The 19,211-nt window shown below is 40.8% G+C and overlaps 1 protein-coding gene across 1 annotated transcript in view; it reads right to left on the bottom strand.

Moving 5' to 3' along the window:
• Positions 1–18,960, bottom strand: part of LOC115225735 (mucin-12-like) — an 86,895-nt gene extending 67,935 nt beyond the window's left edge. The window contains exons 1-15 of the mRNA XM_029796670.1: positions 18,827–18,960; positions 16,888–17,149; positions 15,748–15,943; positions 14,775–14,866; positions 13,339–13,388; positions 11,629–11,970; positions 10,554–10,762; positions 9,258–9,391; positions 8,512–8,621; positions 6,895–7,044; positions 6,418–6,511; positions 4,229–4,386; positions 3,596–3,709; positions 2,398–2,520; positions 1,123–1,239 (exon numbers count right to left, since the gene is read on the bottom strand). Coding sequence (XP_029652530.1) covers positions 1,123–1,239; positions 2,398–2,520; positions 3,596–3,709; positions 4,229–4,386; positions 6,418–6,511; positions 6,895–7,044; positions 8,512–8,621; positions 9,258–9,391; positions 10,554–10,762; positions 11,629–11,970; positions 13,339–13,388; positions 14,775–14,866; positions 15,748–15,943; positions 16,888–17,149; positions 18,827–18,947 — 2,272 coding nt within the window. The 5' untranslated portion in view covers positions 18,948–18,960. The remainder of the gene's footprint in view (positions 1–1,122; positions 1,240–2,397; positions 2,521–3,595; positions 3,710–4,228; positions 4,387–6,417; positions 6,512–6,894; positions 7,045–8,511; positions 8,622–9,257; positions 9,392–10,553; positions 10,763–11,628; positions 11,971–13,338; positions 13,389–14,774; positions 14,867–15,747; positions 15,944–16,887; positions 17,150–18,826) is intronic.
• Positions 18,961–19,211: the final 251 nt, after the last annotated feature.

Genomic DNA, 19,211 nt, shown 5'->3' with positions numbered 1-19,211 from the left:
GTGTGTGTGTGTGTCTGTGTGTGTATGTGTGCATGTGTGTGTGTGTGTGTTTGTGTGTGTGTGTCTGTGAGCGTGTGCACGTGCCTCTGCTGTGTAAGCAATTGGTTGTTTTAATGGCGGAACAAACAGGGGAATTCAATTAGAAAAGTTTTAATCAAATTTCTCGGTAACTATGGGAGCTAGGAAAAAAATACAAACCGCATTCCAATCTATGCATCCGTCTCCACATGTGTGCCATTTTTCACGCGGATCCACCCAGCCGTTTGGCTGTGTACCTCAAGACAAGAAAGAATACAACGATCGCCCATGTCCACACCAGGTGGCTGGATGTGATTGGGAAAGATCTCTAGAAGCTCAACGTCACCTTGGGAGGGTGCAGAGGCGCTGGCATGGGACAATTAGCGATGGAGAATTCTGGTAGACCTGGTCGGCTCTGTGCAGGATGATGTCTCTGAGACCATGAACTTGGAATGATCCCAGCTGTGGGCGCTGATGTATTCTTTGTTGGAATCATGGTAGTAGAATAGTAACAACAAAATATTTTTAACGTAAAGTATAATAGCCATCTCAATATGGCTAACCACAAAGGGTGGGTTTTACTGTAGCTTGTAGCCCCAGGAGATCATCGTCTCCAGCTGGCTTTAGGCACACGATCTGTGCCCTTATGGTATTTGCAAAGGGAGGTCATCCCTCTCTCGTAAGCCTAAGTGATACGCACGGACCGCAGTTTCGAGGTAGTTGCCTCTTGTCAACGTACGGTAATCACCAGTTTACGATGAAAGGAAGACCTGTTTGCAAATACTTAGGTGTTTTTCAAGTAACTTCCGTCACTGATTTCGAAAAACTGTCTGCAAGCAATAATAAATCTCTGAACGAGATGTAAGCAGTAACCGCTTGACAACGTAAAGTATACTAGCCATTTCAATATGGCTAACCACAAATATTTTTAAGATCGACAAAATTTCTTGATACAAGACAATAGAAATTATGAAACGTAATTAACAAAATCCAATTAAATCTCCCAATATTTCAATGGTTCCTTCTTTGATTGAAACCGAAAAGATGGAAGGCACATTTGACCTTAGATATTTAAATTGAAATCAAAAGGAAACATTAACGTACTGCAGTCAATTTCATCAGATCCATCCCCACAGTCATCGTGGCCATCACATCGAACAGGTAACGGCAAGCATTTCCCTGAGCCACATCGGAAATGTCTGGGATTTTTACATTTGATCACTAGAAAATAAAAAGGAGATTATTCATCAAAAATACAGATATATATTGCTTGTTTGCAATGTATGTATGAATGTATGTGCATATGCAAGCATGCGTATATAACTATCATCTATATCTAACATCCGTTTTCCATCTCTATATATATAAACGGCAAAATGTCTGTGTGTGTGTGTGTGTGTGTCCTTTATACAAATCCACAATTTTTCAGTTAGAGGGCTCGCACTTTCTATGGTCATTCAAAACCGTCCAAGGGTGGCCGTGCACATCTTTACATTTCCCCAGTCTCCCCGCAAAGCCATTAATATATATATATATATATATATATATATATATATATATATATATATATATATATATATATATATATATAAACGGCAAAATGTCTGTCTGTGTGTGTGTCCTTTATACAAATCCACAATTTTTCAGTTAGAGGGCTTGCACTTTCTATGGTCATTCAAAACCGTCCAAGGGTGGTCGTGCACATCTTTACATTTCCCCAGTCACCCCGCAAAGCCATTAAATATATATATAAACGGCAAAATGTCTGTCTGTGCGTGTGTCTTTTATACAAATCCACAATTTTTCAGTTAGAGGGCTCGCACTTTCTATGGTTATTCAAAACCGTCCAAGAGTGGTCGTGCACATCTTTAAATTTCCCCAGTCTCACCGCAAAGCCATTAAATATATATATATAAACGGCAAAATGTCTGTCTGTGTGTGTGTCCTTTATACAAATCCACAAGTTTTCAGTTAGAGGGCTCGCACTTTCTATGGTCATTCAAAACCGTCCAAGGGTGGTCGTGCACATCTTTACATTTCCCCAGTCACCCCGCAAAGCCATTAAAAAATCAATAGAAGTGACTTTTTTGTGAATTTTCTATCCAAAACCCAATCAAAATGCCCCGAAACTTGATACGCCAATTGAATGCCAGCTAGCTGTATGTGATTGGTCAGAGATTTGGACAGTACTCTCGTGTATGTGCGCATGCGCGCAGCTGAATATGCATGCACTAGCACTATGACCCAGCGTTGCCGGGTCATAGTGCTAATGCTATATAAAAAATAAAGTAAAACTAATTGGTAAAAACCAGAATGGTTGTAATCCAGTGTTAAAAACCAAGACAATAGTAACAGAATAGATAATGCAACGACATTTACCGACGCAGTTGGATTCATCAGACCTGTCTCCTGGGCCACAATCGAATTCTCCGTCACAGGAAAATTTTGCAGGAATACAGCGGCCACTATCGCAAGCAAATTCATTTCCGCTGCACTTGATTTCTGAAGATTACGGAGAGAAATAAAAAGATATAAAAAATAAAAGTATTAAAAACAACTCGTAAAGCAGTAGATTTATGATGCGGCTTAATTATTACCTGGCTTAAATTTTTTTCATAAAAAAAAGCGGGGTAAAGAACCCCTTCGGTCATGAATGACCATGGGATTGCACCTAGAATGTTACCCTCCGATATAATATAATACGTTTCTTAACTTTATTTAAAAGATTTCTTTTATCAAGGTAACATATTTATTACTTCTTAAAAGAGAGAAAGATAGTCAATTGCCTCACAGCCCTCCTCATATGTTTGTTCCTTCTCGAGCCATGCCTGGCTCATAAGGGCCGGTTTCCCGGTTTCCTTGGCGTATAGGTTCCCCACCTGGACGGCACGCCGGTCCGTCGCAGGTGAGCTGCAAGATGCAGAAAGAAAGAGTGAGAGAAAGTTGTGGCGAAAGAGTCAGCAGAAGTTTGCCATTACTTTCTGCCGGAGTCGCATGGAGCTTAGGTGTTTCGCTCATTAACACACACAACGCCCGGTCTGAGATTCGAACCCTTGGTGAGCTGCAAGATTCAGGAGGAAAGAGTGAGAGAAAGTTGTGGCGAAAGAGTCAGCAGAAGTTCGCCATTGCCTTCTGCCGGAGCCGCGTGGAGTTTAGGTGTTTCGCTCATAAACACACATAACGCCCGGTCTGAGATTCGAACCCTTGGTGAGCTGCAAGATGCAGGAGGAAAGAGTGAGAGAAAGTTGTGGTGAAAGAGTCAGCAGAAGTTCGCCATTGCCTTCTGCCGGAGCCGCGTGGAGCTTAGGTGTTTCGCTCATAAACACACATAACGCCCCCGGTCTGAGATTCGAACCCGCGATTCCTCGACCGCGAGTTCGCTGCTCTAACCACTAGGCCATGTGCCTGCCTCCACAACCCTCCTCATATACATTACCTGCGCCTTCAAAAGACAGCAGATAAGTGCGGACATGTAGATGACTTGAATTTGGTATTGAAAAAAAAGCAGAAGTAAATATGATAAAACCTTGGGTATATACCCATCCCTGAGTCTGAGCAAATGCTTGTTGTTACTTACGACAATCCATTTCATCAGTTTGGTCCAGACAATCAAACATCCCATCGCAGACGAATTCATTAGAGATACATTTGCCACTTCCGCAGACAAATTCGTTGCCCTTACACTGGTACGCTGGAGAAACGAAAACATAAAATCAAACAAGGAAACGGACTTTTTTTAACAACGAAAACAAGACAAACAACAGAGGGAACATTCCCCTTCTTCAGCTGCCCCTGTTTCGACTCATTGCGTATATACAACACGCGACGGGCTTCTTTCAGTTTCCACCTACCAAATCCACTCACAAGGGTTTGGTCGGCCCGAGGCTATAGTAGAAGACACTTGCCCAAGGTGCCATGCTGTGGGACTGAACCTAGAACAATGTGGTTAGGAAGAAAGCTTCTTACCACACAGCCATATGTATACATACTGCATACATATTAATAGTTCAAGACGTGGAAGACACACGGTTAAAGTATTTTAAAAATTTACTCTTTTTAAAATTTGCATTGAAATTTAAAAGGAAATTTTGTTGGATAGTTGTAAATACAAAATAAATTGTTCTTTTAGTGGTAAAAAGGATCAGTGAATCATTTTTTTTACTGCGTAGTGAAATTGGCAAGCTGGCAAAAGAGTTTTACTAGAACTTACTGCAGTTGTGTTCATCCGAACCGTCTCTGCAATCCATGCGACCATCGCATTTGTACTTGGAATCAATACAGTCGCCATTTTGACACTTTGTCTCGTTTGCTTTGCACGTTGCTGAACAATTGGAGACGAGGCATTGGAATTTCCCGTTGGAACAAGTACTGCAAGAGAATCGAACCCAGAATTAATGTTTAGGATCTTATCATACATTTCAAGGATTTATATGAATTTTAATGGTTTGTTCTTTTATTCTTTTACTTGTTTTGGTAATCGACTCCTCCCACCAGGACTTATACTTTGTAAGCCTAGCACTTATTCTATCGGCTTCTTTTGTCGAACCGCTAAGTTACAGGTACGTAAACACACCAACATCGGTTGTCAACTGATAGTAGTGGGGACAAACATGACACACAAGCATATATATATATATATATATATATATATATACAACACACGATGGGCTTCTTTCAGTTTCCACCTACCAAATCCACTCACAAGACTTTGGTCGGCCCGAGGCTATAGTAGAAGACACTTGCCCGAGGTGCCAGGCAGTGGGACTGAACCCGGAACCATGTGGTTGGTAAGCAAGCTACTTACCACACAGCCACTCCTACACCTAATACATATATATACGACAGGCTTCTTTCAGTTTCCGTCTACCAAATCCACTCACAAGGCTTTGGTCGGCCTGAGGCTATAGTAGAAGACACTTGCCCGAGGTGCCAGGCAGTGGGACTGAACCCGGAACCATGTGGTTGGTTAGCAAGCTACTAACCACAGAGCCACTCCTACGCCTGTTAAGGTTATTAAAATGCTGACTAGAAATATTTATGCAATGAAGTAAAATATTAGTTAGCGGATTATATTATAGATGCAAACACAGCTGTGTGGTTAAGGAGTTCGCTTCTGAACCACATGATTCTGTGTTCAGTCCCACAGTGCAGCATCTTGGCCAGGTGTTTTTTACTATAGCTTCAGGCTGACCAAAGCCTTGTGAGTGAATTTGATTGGTGGAAACTCCATCATGCGTATATGTGTGTGTGAAAGTGGTTGTACATCTTTTGATACATAAAAGGGAAAAACTTATTTTAATTCAACCATAGGTGCAGGAGTGGCTGTGTGGTAAGTAGCTTGATAACCAACCACATGGTTCCGGGTTCAGTCCCACTGCGTGGCATCTTGGGCAAGTGTCTTCTGCTATAGCCCCGGACCGACCAATGCCTTGTGAGTGGATTTGGTAGACGGAAACTGAAAGAAGCCCGTCGTATATATATATAGGTGCAGGAGTGGCTGTGTGGTAAGTAGCTTGCTTACCAACCACATGGTTCCGGGTTCAGTCCCACTGCGTGGCATCTTGGGCAAGTGTCTTCTGCTATAGCCCCGGACCGACCAATGCCTTGTGAGTGGATTTGGTAGACGGAAACTGAAAGAAGCCCGTCGTATATATATATAGGTGCAGGAGTGGCTGTGTGGTAAGTAGCTTGATAACCAACCACATGGTTCCGGGTTCAGTCCCACTGCGTGGCATCTTGGGCAAGTGTCTTCTGCTATAGCCCCGGACCGACCAATGCCTTGTGAGTGGATTTGGTAGACGGAAACTGAAAGAAGCCCATCGTATATATGTATATATATATATATATGTATATATTTATGTATGTGTTTTTGTGTCTGTGTTTGTCCCCCCTAGCATTGCTTGACAACCGATGCTGGTGTGTTTACGTCCCCGTCACTTAGCGGTTCGGCAAAAGAGACCGATAGAATAAGTACTGGGCTTATAAAGAATAAGTCCCGGGGTCAATTTGCTCGACTAAAGGCGGTGCTCCAGCATGGCCGCAGCCAAATGACTGAAACAAGTAAAAAAAAAACTCCAGAAATGTTTTTTGTGTCTCTTGCAAACTTTTCAGCAAAACAAATCTCTCTCTACTTGCTTAAGTAATGGTAACAGAACCTATAATTAAAACTACAATAATATGTACACCAGTTCATGTAGTGAAATAAAATGTCTACACTAACTTAACTATTCTTTTTGAAGAGGATGGCAACTCTGAGTAGTTTATTCTCTTAACAATTCTTTCTTTCTCTTATATTGCAAATACATTTAGGAAGGTTTGAATATCACTAAGTTTCATTTGTTATCTACAACATGTCATGCATGAAAAATATTTTCACAAAAAATGGGATTGAAACCCTACCAATTTTTACATTCCGATGTGACTTTTGCTCCAGGTGGGTAGTACTTGCCATTATCGTAACATTTACACTCAGATGCGGGGATGCAGGATTTACCTGGTAATATTATATACAATATTAGAGTTAGTATGGCAGATATAGAACAGGTATGAGGGTTAATATGACAAGAATAGAACAAGCGGCAATGTTAGTATGAAAGTAATGTACTTCTTTGCTGCCCGCAATGGGCTAAACATAAAGGGGACAAACAAGGACAGACAAAGGGATTAAGTCGATTACATCGACCTCAGTGCGTAACTGGTACTTTATTTATCGACCCCGAAAGGATGAAAGGCAAAGTCGACCTCGGCGGAATTTGAACTCAGAACGTAACGACAGACGAAATACCGCTAAGCATTTCGCCCGGCGCGCTAACGTTTCTGCCAACTCGCCACCTTTAGTATGAAAGTAATAGAAAAGGAAGACTTGAAGTAGCTTACCTTCTTGGACGTAGCCTGCTGGACAGAAGCAACCCTCAATACAATGTGTTGACTCACAAAACTTTTCAGGTTCGTCTCCAATGTTACGACATGTTGCTTGGCAAGGAGGACCACAAGAAACGTATTTGAAGCCATTTTCACACTGTATAGCTGAAAAGCAATTGTATATATATATATAATTTGAGGGAATATTATTCCTAATTTACAGGGGAAAAATTCAATTTAGAAATACTAAATCAAATTTCACAAAATATGATATATATATATATATAATTAGAAAAAAAAACCTTTTATCAATTCAAAATGAAAAATTAAATTACACCAATTTTCTAATTTATATATATATATATATATATATATATATATAAAATTTAAATAATGAGGGTGATAAATTGAATGTTAATTTAATTAACATCAATTTAAAACCAGTGGCCTAGCATATAGAAAAATCTGAAAATTCAGAAAAATTGTATTACATGCGTATAAGAAGGGATGACCACTAAGTGGACATCCAATATGCTAGAAATAGATCACCGACGATCTAACCACAAAGACCATTCTTTGTGGTTTAATATCTACCATTATGACCCACCCATCTGCTATAGCCCCTTATATATATATCCCTATATCCCCCTCCCCCCATCTCCTACACTTTTCACATACTTTCTGTTCTATTCTCTTTCCTGAGCCGCTCCTATATCTTCCACCTTACCCCTATCCATATTGGTATTTCCCATCATCTGTGCCCCCACCCTTGTTCACCACTCACTACATCAAACTCTAACCTCTACCCGCATCTGTTTACCCCTCACTCACACTGCTTTGAAAGCGTCCACGCACGCACTCATCCTCTCCCCCTTGATCCACAGTCTGTAATTTCTCTTATCCTCCCCTTCTTGTAACTTGAGAGTGTCCTCTAGCACCTTATCCCAACCTTCCTCTTATTTCCTTCAGCCTTGTCTCTCCCCTATATCCCTCTATCATACTTTTTATGTATGTGTATGCATGTAAATGTATCTGTATGTGTGGAGGCAATGTGTCCGATGGCAGTGTCGCATACCTGGCACCAATGCTGGTGGCATGTAAAAAGCACCTTCCGAACATTGGGCCACATAGAGGCATCTGGCACCCACGCTGGTGGCACATAAAAAGCACCTGTCAAGTGTTGGGCCTCACAGAGGCAATGTGTCCGATGCCAGTGGAATGTAAAAAGCACCGATCAAATATTGGGCCTCATGGAGCACTCTATCACTCTTTTTATGTGTGTACTAGCAGTATCGCCCGGCGTTGCTCGGGTTTGTAAGGGAAATAACTATATAAGCATTTTTAGAGAGTTACTTCCCTTATACAACCCGAGCAAAAATCATTAAAAATGCGGAAAAATAATGGTAAATTTTTTTTAAATCGTAGACTCATCGTAGACGCGTGCTAATACCCAGAAGGGCTCGATATGAATCACGACTATAAGATACCCGCTTTTGGTTAAACTGCACCGCAAAGTGTGGGAGTAGCTAGGAATCTAAATCGGAGTAGACAGACACACACACAGAACTTTAGTTTTATATATAAAGATATACATGCGTACGTACAAGTGTATGTAGGTGTAATGTTACTTACGACACAAATGTTGGTGTCTCCATTTAACATGGTGACCATTTTTGTTGCATTCTTCCACAAAATTTGCAATGGCTGTACAGAGACACTCACAATCGCCTCCGCTGTCACAGCTTCAAATAAAAGAGAAAGGAAATAAGGCATAAGAAAAGTGCCATTTATTTTGTTTAAACGTCCGAGTAGTTTGTTGTAGTTTAGTCATGAAGAGTGACTTACAAAGAGAGAGAGAGAGAGAGAGTGAGAGTGAGGAAGAAGATTTAGAGAGAGAGAGAGAGGAAGAAAATTTAGAGAGAGAGAGAGAGGAAGAATATTTAGAGAGAGAAAGAGAGAAGAAGAATATTTAGATAGAGAGAGGAAGATTTAGAGAGAGAGCGAGGAAGAAAATTTAGAGAGAGAGAGAGAGGAAGAAAATTTAGAGAGAGAGAGAGAGGAAGAAGATTTAGAGAGAGAGAGAGAGAGGAAGAAAATTTAGATAGAGAGAGGAAGAAGATTTAGAGAGAGAGAGGAAGAAGATTTAGAGAGGGAGAGAGAGGGAGAGAGACAGGGAAGTAATGTTAAACTTTGGTACTTACCTCATTAATGTTGGTGGAATTGTGTATATGATTTAATTACACCGTAATATTCTACAGCTTGTATCAAGAGTGAGACAAGATAGACAAGTGTATATAACCAAATGCGGCATGCTACCATTGGTAGCTATTCTCCATTATTGGTTGTGAGAAGTAGTAAAAAAAGAACACTAAACTTACCCACAAGCATCGTCCATACAGTCCTTGTGGTATATTCTAGCTTTGTCTTCTGATATTGTTTCTCTGCATGCTTTGAAAAGTGGTCCCATTATAATGGAACAGGACTCTTCTGCCCAGAAACGCCGTTTATTGCCCTGAAGAATGAATTTAAGAAAAAGTATCTCAGTTGTTGCTGTTTAGCTCTAGATCATCTCTAGTCCAGAAGACCCATTATCAAAAGCGTTCCATTTGTGACCATCATGTCCTTCTCTATATTAGAGACTACATGATCCAATGTATAAATTCTATATTTAAGATGTTGTTCCTTCTCGAGCCATGCCTGGCTCATAAGGGCCGGTTTCCCGGTTTCCGTGGGATATAGGTTCCCCACCTGGACGGGACGCCAGTCCGTTGCAGGTGAGAGAAAGTTGTGGCGAAAGAGTCAGCAGAAGTTCGCCATTACCTTCTGCCAGAGCCGCGTGGAGCTTAATTGTTTCGCTCATTAACACATACACCACTCGATCTGAGATTTGAACCCATGATTCCTCAACCGTGAATCCGCTGCTCTAACCACTAGGTCATGTCCCTCCACTAGTGGGACACGGAATTATGAAAATCTTTTTTCCACAGCAGACATCCTCCACCTCTCCTCAGCCTAGCCAAACCAATCCCTCTAGCCAAGCATAACAGCATGAAGACCTGTTTGTTACAGTATAGCACTATTCTAATGGTGTTGTGTGGATATTTCTTTAAGGAATGTATCTCTCTCTCTCGCTTTACTCTTTTACTCTTTTACTTGTTTCAGTCATTTGACTGCGGCCATGCTGGAGCACCGCCTTTACTCGAGCAACTCAACCCCGGGACTTATTCTTTTGTAAGCCCAGTACTTATTCTATCGGTCTCTTTTGCCGAACCGCTAAGTGACGGGGACGTAAACACACCAGCATTGGTTGTCAAGCAATGCTAGGGGGACAAACACAGACACACAAACACACACACGCATATACATATATATACATATATACGACGGGCTTCTTTCAGTTTCCGTCTACCAAATCCACTCACAAGGCTTTGGTCGGCCCGAGACTATAGTAGAAGACACTTTTCCAAGGTGCCACGCAGTGGGACTGAACCCGGAACCATGTGGTTGGTAAACAAGCTACTTACCACACAGCCACTCCTGCGCCTATATAATTATGAAGTATTAAAAATAAAGTTTTCTTCCCAACTATCGATAGGGCATAGATTTTTCTGGAAAGTTATTGTGGGACCAGGAGAAAAATAGGTTGAGAAACATTGCTATGAAGTATTCCTTACCTCACATGGGGAGAATTTATCTGCGGGTTTGTCTTGGTTAATTTTGGGGCAGTCATTTATTCTCCAGCTATGACCAAACGAAGAAGCTTTGGAGAGCAGCATCCCGTCGGGGGAAGCAAAGTCATCTTCCGTGTCTCCGTTGTAGTTACCACAAAGTCCTTCCACTTCATTTCTCCATGTTTTGTTCAAATGGAGATAAACCCTGGTCCCTGTTAAAGAAAATATTCAAAAGCAGATTAGAAAAAAAGTAAACTTCCTTCCTGAGTCATAAACTCATAAACGGCCAGTTTCCTGGATTTCGTGGTGTATATCTTTCCCACCTGGATGGGACGCTAATATGTCGCAGGATGACTTACTTCTATTCTCTCTCTAACCTTGCTCCTGCTACCAATTCCAGCCCCACCCCAAATAGGGATGACATAAGAACAGAAGTGGAGTCGGTTGGATGCGCTTGGACAGAGTAAGAATATAACTGTCTCAGGAAAGCAAAGATAAGTGTGTGTGTGTGTGAGAGAGAGAGAGGGGGAGAGGGGGAGAGTGAGAGAGAGAGTGGGGGAGAGAGAAAGAGAAAGAGATAGAGAAAGTGAAAGAGAGAGTAAGAAAGAGAGAGTGGGAGAGAGAGTGAGAGAGAAAGAGAGAAAGAGTGACAGAGAGAGAAATGAGAGAGAGAAAAAAAGAGAAAGGAAAAGAGAGAGAGAAAAAGATAGAAAGAGAGAAAGAGGGAGTTGGAGAGGGGGAGAGAGAAAGAGAGAGAGTGAAAGAGAAAGAGAGACAGAGAGATAGAGAGAGAAGAGAGAAAGAGAGAGAGAAAAAGAGAGAGAGAGAAAGAAAGAGGGAGAGAGTGGGGGAGAGAGTCTGAGAGAAAGTGAGAGAGAAAGAGAGACAGAGAGAAAGAGAGACAGAGAGACAGAGAGACAGAGAGACAGAGAGAGAAGAGAGAAAGAGAGAGAGAGAAAAAGAGAGAGAGAAAAAGAAAGAGGAAGAGAGTGTGAGAGAGAAAGAAGGAGAGAGAGTGAGGGAGAAAGAGAAAGAAAGAGAGAAAGAGAGAGAGAATGCTGCAATTGAAATTCCTTACCGAAATCCCACTGAATGATCAGACCGAACCGCGTCGCAATATGGAGGAACATCCCAGCCGGGTAGATGCTGATGTCGACACCGTCGTACTCATTGTCCTCCAACGGAACATCATTCACACTCACGTTGCCTCCATGGATTAAATGGATCTTGGTTTTCCAGATTTTGATGTTCACAGACTTCGTACACGTCACCCCTGACGTCCCACACTTGATGTTCTCCGCTGATATAATGAAAGTGTCGTCTTTCGACTTGGACAAAACATAGTCGCAGGAACCCATAAAGGTGAAGTGTTTACCATCAAACGTAGTGTAATGAGGATCTCCTGATGCCCAACAGGTGGCTAATAAATACAAAGAGACATATAAAATGCATGTGTATATATATATATATGTATACAAGATGTAGTATTTGAAAGTCATTACTAGCCAAGACTAGTAATGACTTTTGTGTTCAGTGCAGAGGAAAGAGTATAAGCAAAATTAATGAAAGATGACCCCATAGTCAGGGCAGATCCAAATAGACTTGCGAGTTTTAGTGACCCCTGAAGGTCATTGAGCATTACTGAAACTATGCCCAATAAGCAGAGATGAGACTGATGATACAGAAAAGTAAAGGAGATTACTCTGACATGCTTCATGGTTGATTGGTCATTCCTTAGAGGATAGGCACCCTACCATCATTCAAAGAACACTCAAATATATCTAAGTGACTATATCCACCCCCCCCCCACCAATACGTAACTGTTTTTTTTTATCGCAACATTCGCTAATATTCCTGAACAAAGCTAAATATCACAATATATGTTTGTATATTAGAGGAATCATTCAGATATTCTCAGCATTGTAACATATTTTGTTAGTTTACATTAACCCTTTCGTTACCATATATTTTGAGATGCTCTGTGTTTCTATCAATTATTTTAAATATAACAAATAATTTAGTAAAATAACTTGGTTACCATTAAGCTAGTGTTAGGAACATAAATTGTGACTAAGGTTTGGTGGAAGATTTTAATTGAAAACTTATGAAAACAAGGCATTTGTACTAAAGAGCCAGAGGTGGTTTCAGCCAGGTTGGTATCAAAAGGGTTTAAAATTGTTTCTCTATTATATATTTTAATCCTTTTGTTACCATATTTCTGTTGAGATGCTCTGTGTTTCTTTCAATTAATTAATATAACAAATAATTTAGTAAAATAACTTGGTTATCATTCAGCTAGTGTTAGAAACAAATTGTGACTAAGGTTTGGTGGAAGATTTTAATTCAGAACTTATGAAAACAAGACATTTGTACTACAGAGCCAGAGGCAGTTTCAGCCATGTTGGTATCGAAAGGGTTAAGAATTGTATCTCTATTATATATTTTAACCCTTTTGTTACCATATTTCTATTGAGATGCTCTGTGTTTCTTTCAATTAATTTTAAATATAACAAAGAATTTAGTAAAATAACTTATTTATCATTAAGCTAGTGTTAGGAACATAAATTGTGACTAAGGTTTGGTGGAAGATTTTAATTCAGAACTTATGAAAACAAGACATTTTACTCAGAGCCAGAACCGGTTTCAGCCAGGTTGGTAACGAAAGGGTTAAGACTTGTTTCTCTATTATAACAAAAGGGTTACGTAAAGGTGATAGTATTTTCAAGACAGTTATGTTGTAATGCAAACACCAAAGAAATAAACTAAAATGTTAGAATATGATGCTTACCCGAACAACCAATTTCTCTTTCTTTTATCCAAGTTCGATCATAGCATTTTCTACAAAACAAAGATGAAAGTGACGTATATTTGCTATTTAAATATGGCTAACCCCTAAGGGTGGATGCTACTGTAGTTTGTAGGCCCAGGAGGACACCTCCTCCAGCTGGCTTTAGACACACTTTCTGTGCCCTGTCAGTTATCATTAAATTTTACCTGTCAGAGCTCTCATTCTTACCTGCTCTGTTTAATTCCGTGAGAGCAAGTAATTGCATGGTATCTCACCTGTCAGCATCTTCAGAAGCAAAACCTTGTTGTTCCTTGAAGTCTCTGGCTAGGGTTACGGTTACGGTTACGGTTATGGTTAGCTCGTATAAATGAAAGCAAAACCAAAACGTAACAAAATAATGGTTTCAAATTTTGGTACAATGCCAGCAATTTCGTGGGAGGGAACAAGCCAATTACATCAACCTCTGTGCTCAACGGATCCTTATTTTATTTATCAACCCAGAAAGGATGAAAGGCAAAGTCAAGCTTGGAAGATTTTGAACTCAGAATGGAAAGACAGACGAGATTCCATTAAGCATTTTGCTTGGCATGCTAACAAATCTGCCAGCTTGCCACCTTAAAAAAAAGACATAATAATAATAACTAGCAGAACCTGTGAATATTTCACAGAATTAACGGTAAACTTATTGGGTTATTTCTGAAAACTTTATCCAAAAAACCTGCAAGTGTAGCCTGTGTTGTGTCTGTATCAAAAGATAGTCTCTCATCTGCTAATCGTTGAAAAGTAAAGGAAATTGGAATATGGTGATTACTTACTGCTTTTTATATATACACACTTTATATACTTTATGCAGAAATTTATAGACTTAATGCACAACACTCTTCCTAATCAGGTGAAAGCGTTACAGACAGGCTAAGTAACGGAGAAAAAAATTAGTTCAAAATTTTAAAAATTACACTTTTCGTTTACCATCTCCCCCTCCCCACAATTTTCTCCTCCTTACCATCTCCCCTTCCTCCATCTCCCCCTTCAACTAATCACATGGATGTGTTACAGACAGGCCAAGTAACGGAGTGAAAAGCTTAGTTCAAAATTTTTAAAAATTACAGATTTCACTCATCACCACCACTCCCTCCCCACCATCTCCCCCTCCTAATCTCCCCTTCCTCTTTCTCCCCTTCCCCCATCTCCCCCTCCCCTTCAACCAATCACATGGAAATGTCACAGACAGGCCAAGTAACGGAGTGACAAGCTTAGTTCAAAATTTTAAAAAATTACAGATTTCACTCCCCACCACCTTTCCCTCCCCACCATCTCCCCATCTCTCCTCCTTCAACAAATCACGTGGAAGCGTTACGGACAGGCTAAGCAACGGAGTGACAATCAAAATTATTACAAGACAGTTTGTGTATTTAAAAAAAGGAAACACTACTTACAGCTCCGTGCAACCGATTTTAATTATTTCCTTTTGCTTATACCATTTTCCTTTATAAGAGCAAGGACACTGGTTTGGTGCGATACAGGTTCCCTATAGAGAATAAGAGTAAGAAATAAAAATACAAGTTTGTACATACATGTGGTAGACGGAAACTGAAAGAAGCCCGTCGTATATATGTTTGTATATACATATATGTGTGTGTGTGTGTGTGTGTGTGTTTTTCCCCCAACATTGCTTGACAACCGATGCTGGTGTGTTTACATCCCCGTAATTTAGCGGTTCGGCAAAAGAGACCGATAGAATAAGTTTGTACATAACATCCGCTTTCCATGCTAGCATGGGTTGGACGATTTGACTGAGGACTGGCAAACCAGATGGCTGCCCCAGGCTCCAATCTGATCTGGCAGAGTTTCTACAGCTGGATGCCCTTCCTAATGGCAACCACTCCGAGAGTGTAGTGGGTGTAGGGCCCTGTGCATGCACTTTACATTTACCTTGTGGCTGTGTAGTCCTATCCTGGACAAACACTTTCTCTGGCAGGTGCCGCAAATGTAGCGAAGACTTTGCCTGGCTGGTTGTCATCGAACATCCCAAACATACATATTGGAGACCGCAGACTACAGGAGGTGGAGAAGTTTACCTATTTTGGCTCTACCGTCACCTACAACCTATCCCTTGATGCCGAGCTCAATATGCGCACTGGTAAGGCAGCTGCTGGGATGGCCCAACTCTCCAAAGTACAAACACAGCACCAATATTTGGATAGAGGACTTTTATACAACTTACAAACACAAAACATCCAAGACTACATCATTCAGTATCTCATTTCTTTCTAAATTAAGTAGAGTCAGACTTCAGGACAATTGATTACTATTTCTAGCAGGTCGAGAGACCCCTTAAATATCGTGATCAGTGAATAAATACGATGAGGTAGTGAAATACTAGGGGTTAGTATGGAGACTGATACTTACGTCTGGTGACAACACCATTCCTGGATCGCATCCGCATCCTTCGAACAGAGCATGTTTTGGGCAGAGGTTATCCTCATCAATGTTAAGACAAGTCAACTGGCATTTGCTGACATCGGTCAACCATTTCTGATTCTTGGGGCAGATGATCTCTTCTTTGCATTCTGAGCCACAATTCCAGGATCCCATTGAACAGGTGCTGCAAACAAATTTAAAACCATATAAGTATGTGCATGCACCTGTGTGTGTGTGTGTGTGTGTGTGTGGAGGATAAAAGATGTTACAGTATAACTGAAAGCTTGGGGAGGGAAAGTGACAGGGGCAGTTGCGAAATATCTTCATGTAATACAACACAAACATTTAAATTGATAGGGTTTTTCTGAAGATGTGGGCAGTACATGTCAGCACAGTTTTTTTGGATTTCTCTGAGACATGGTTCTCCTGGGATATTATCTAAATGTTTCTAACACCCCTTTCTTATCATACCAAGGGCATCCACAATAACAGGAACAGATCTTGCCTTAAGATGTTACATCTTTTATATTTCAATTTCCAGGTCCTTATATTTACTTAGTTTGTCAAATTCCTTGACAGATATATTTTTATCAGTGGGAATCCTTACACTTATTAGTCTACAAGTATTTTATTCCCTGTCTTTAATAATAATGTCTGGTCAATTAGCCTGGATCTTTCTGTTGGTGTTCATTGGAAAATCCCAGAGGATAGTGACATTTTATTATTATTATATAAAAGAAATGATTATTATTACTATTGTGGTTACTGCTGCTGTTGCTTTTGAGAGTAGCGGTCTTCGTCCTAGTGGGAGAAGTCCGAAACGTGGTCCTTTGATATTCGTAAGACTCGCAGAAGAGAAAGTCAGGTCAACCCCCGACACCGAGAGTATCGAAGGATGGCTGAATGCGCATCCAGGCTCAGCGGTTGCGTAGGAAGTCGGGGACAAGAAACAGGAAGAAAGAGTGAGAGAAAGTTGGGGTGAAAGAGTACAACAGGGGTCACCACACAATAAACACACACAATGCCCGGTCCGGGAATCGAAACCGCGATCCTCCGACCGTGAGTCCGCTGCCCTAACCACTGGGCCATTGCGCCTCCACTGTCGTTGCTGCTAAATATAATAATTACCAATTAGTGCATTTCCGCCTCATAATAGAGCCAGCTTCATAGATTTTATTTCCATTCAGTTTGTCATAGCATGGACATTTGTCAGTGCCGACACATTTCATATTGTTGTTCAAGACAGTATTTGAATCTGGTGGACAAGCGCATCCAGGAACACATTCTTCTTCACAAGACGGATTCTGCAATTCTTTATCCCGACAATTTCCATTACAAGAACTTGCGCATTCTAAATATTGAAGCCCAGAATCTGGTTCACATCCATAGCCTAATTACGAATAAAAGAAAGAAAAAGAATGTAAATTCGTAAACAAAAAAACCTTTATTGATATAAGACGGTGGGGGGTACTGAAAGGTTCCTGGCTTGGGTAAAACAAAATATGGGAGGATCAGTTAATTATGGTTTTATTAAACATATTCCCCTCTCACATTCACACACTTATTGCAGCAGTTTTTTGAAGCCCTGTAAAAGAACGTGGAAGGTTGGGCTTCCAACCAGGTCTTTTGTGATACCCTTAAAGCCAGGAATTTTTCAGGACCCTATCATATCAGAAAGCTTACACTAGATATGAGAAACTGTGAAGTCAGCTAGTTTGGACAAGCACAACCCAAAGTGATGTCTTAGACACCCAAAGCCCTTACTGACATAAGATGTAATATTTTCATATTTCTTTACTGCCCACAAGGGGCTAAACACAGAGGGGACAAACAAGGACAGACATAGGTATTAAGTTGATTACATCGACCCCAGTGCGTAACTGGTACTTAATTTATCGACCCCAAAAAGGTGAAAGGCAAAGTCAACCTCGGCGGAATTTGAACTCAGAACGTAGCGGCAGACGAAATACCTATTTCTTTACTACCCACAAGGAGCTAACGTTTCTTATTTCTTTATTGCCCACAAGGGGCTAAACACAGAGGAAACAAACAAGGACAGACAAAGGGATTAAGTCGATTACATCGACCCCAGTGCGTAACTGGTACTTAATTTATGGAACCATCAAATATCTGAGTAAGTTGTGTTAATATTAGACATTTGAAGAAAACGTCGGATTTCTCGTCTTTGCAGCAAAATGATTTCTTTCATTTTGTACATTTTTTGGTGGGGCCTCATGGAGGTGAGGGACAAGGTGGTGGAGCATGATCTTTAAATGTTGGGCCTCACAGAGGCAATGGCAAGGGACTGAGACCTTTGGCAAAATGTGATGCTTGGGAAGACTCTTCAAGCCAAGTGAAATTATAGTCAGGGACAATGTCAATGTGACTGTGGCCATGTTGGAGCACCGCCTTTAGTCGAGCAAATTGACACCCAGGACTTATTCTTTGTAAGCCTAGTACTTATTCTATTGGTCTCTTTTGCCGAACCGCTAAGTTACAGGGATGTAAACACACCAGCAACGGTTGTCAAGCAATGTTTGGGGAGGGGGGGACAAACACACACACACACACACATATATATATATATGCATATATACGACGGGCTTCTTTCAGTTTCCGTCTACCAAAGTGTGATGCAACTGGCAACCATGAAATCGTAGTCGTGCCTGTTGCTTGGGGTCGTGCAAATGGCACCCATTACACTCTGTGGAATGGTTGACATTAGGAAGGGCATCCAGTCACAGAAACCATTACCAAATCAGACTGGAACCTGGTGCAGCTCTCTGGCTTACCAGTTTCCAGTCAAATTATCTAACCCATGCCAACATGGAAAAACGGACATTAAATGATGATGATGATTATGATGGTGGTGGTGGTGGTGGTGGTGGTGGTGGTGGTTTTGGTGATGTTGATGACTATGATGATGATGGTGATGATGATGACGATGATGTATTTATCGTTTACCAATACAGACGACCATCACTTGCTTCTTTAGATTTTTTACTATTTTACTTTTACACACACACACCAAAGAAAAGAAAAACCAACCAAACAAAACCTCACTTACCACACATATTTATTAAAGTCCTGTTCTGCCTCCAGTTAATTATCTGACCGTGTTCGGCACACTTCCTTGAATAAGCCTCCAGAGAAACACACATCGGCAAGATGTCGCTCGAAAGACACATTTCATATTTGCACATTTTGTAATAATACATGTAATCCACGTAACTGAAGCACTTGGAAAACAGATGCTCGTCCTTAAGGAACTTACAGGTTGCTTCAGCGTTTTCTTTGGCCTTTTGATGAGGAAAAAAATAAAGGAAAGAGAAACAAAAAGAATTATTCAATTTATTTCAGTATCGTCAGAGGAGCTGGAAAACGAACATTTCCGTCTACCAAAGTGCGATGCAACTGGCAACCATGAAATCATAGTCGTTTTCAAAAATTCC

The sequence above is a fragment of the Octopus sinensis genome, linkage group LG28 (assembly GCF_006345805.1).
Source record: "Octopus sinensis linkage group LG28, ASM634580v1, whole genome shotgun sequence".
In the NCBI taxonomy this organism is placed as follows: domain Eukaryota; kingdom Metazoa; phylum Mollusca; class Cephalopoda; order Octopoda; family Octopodidae; genus Octopus; species Octopus sinensis.
The sequence above is the reverse complement of the archived record's forward strand: the minus strand, read 5'-3'. Positions and strand labels throughout refer to the sequence as shown.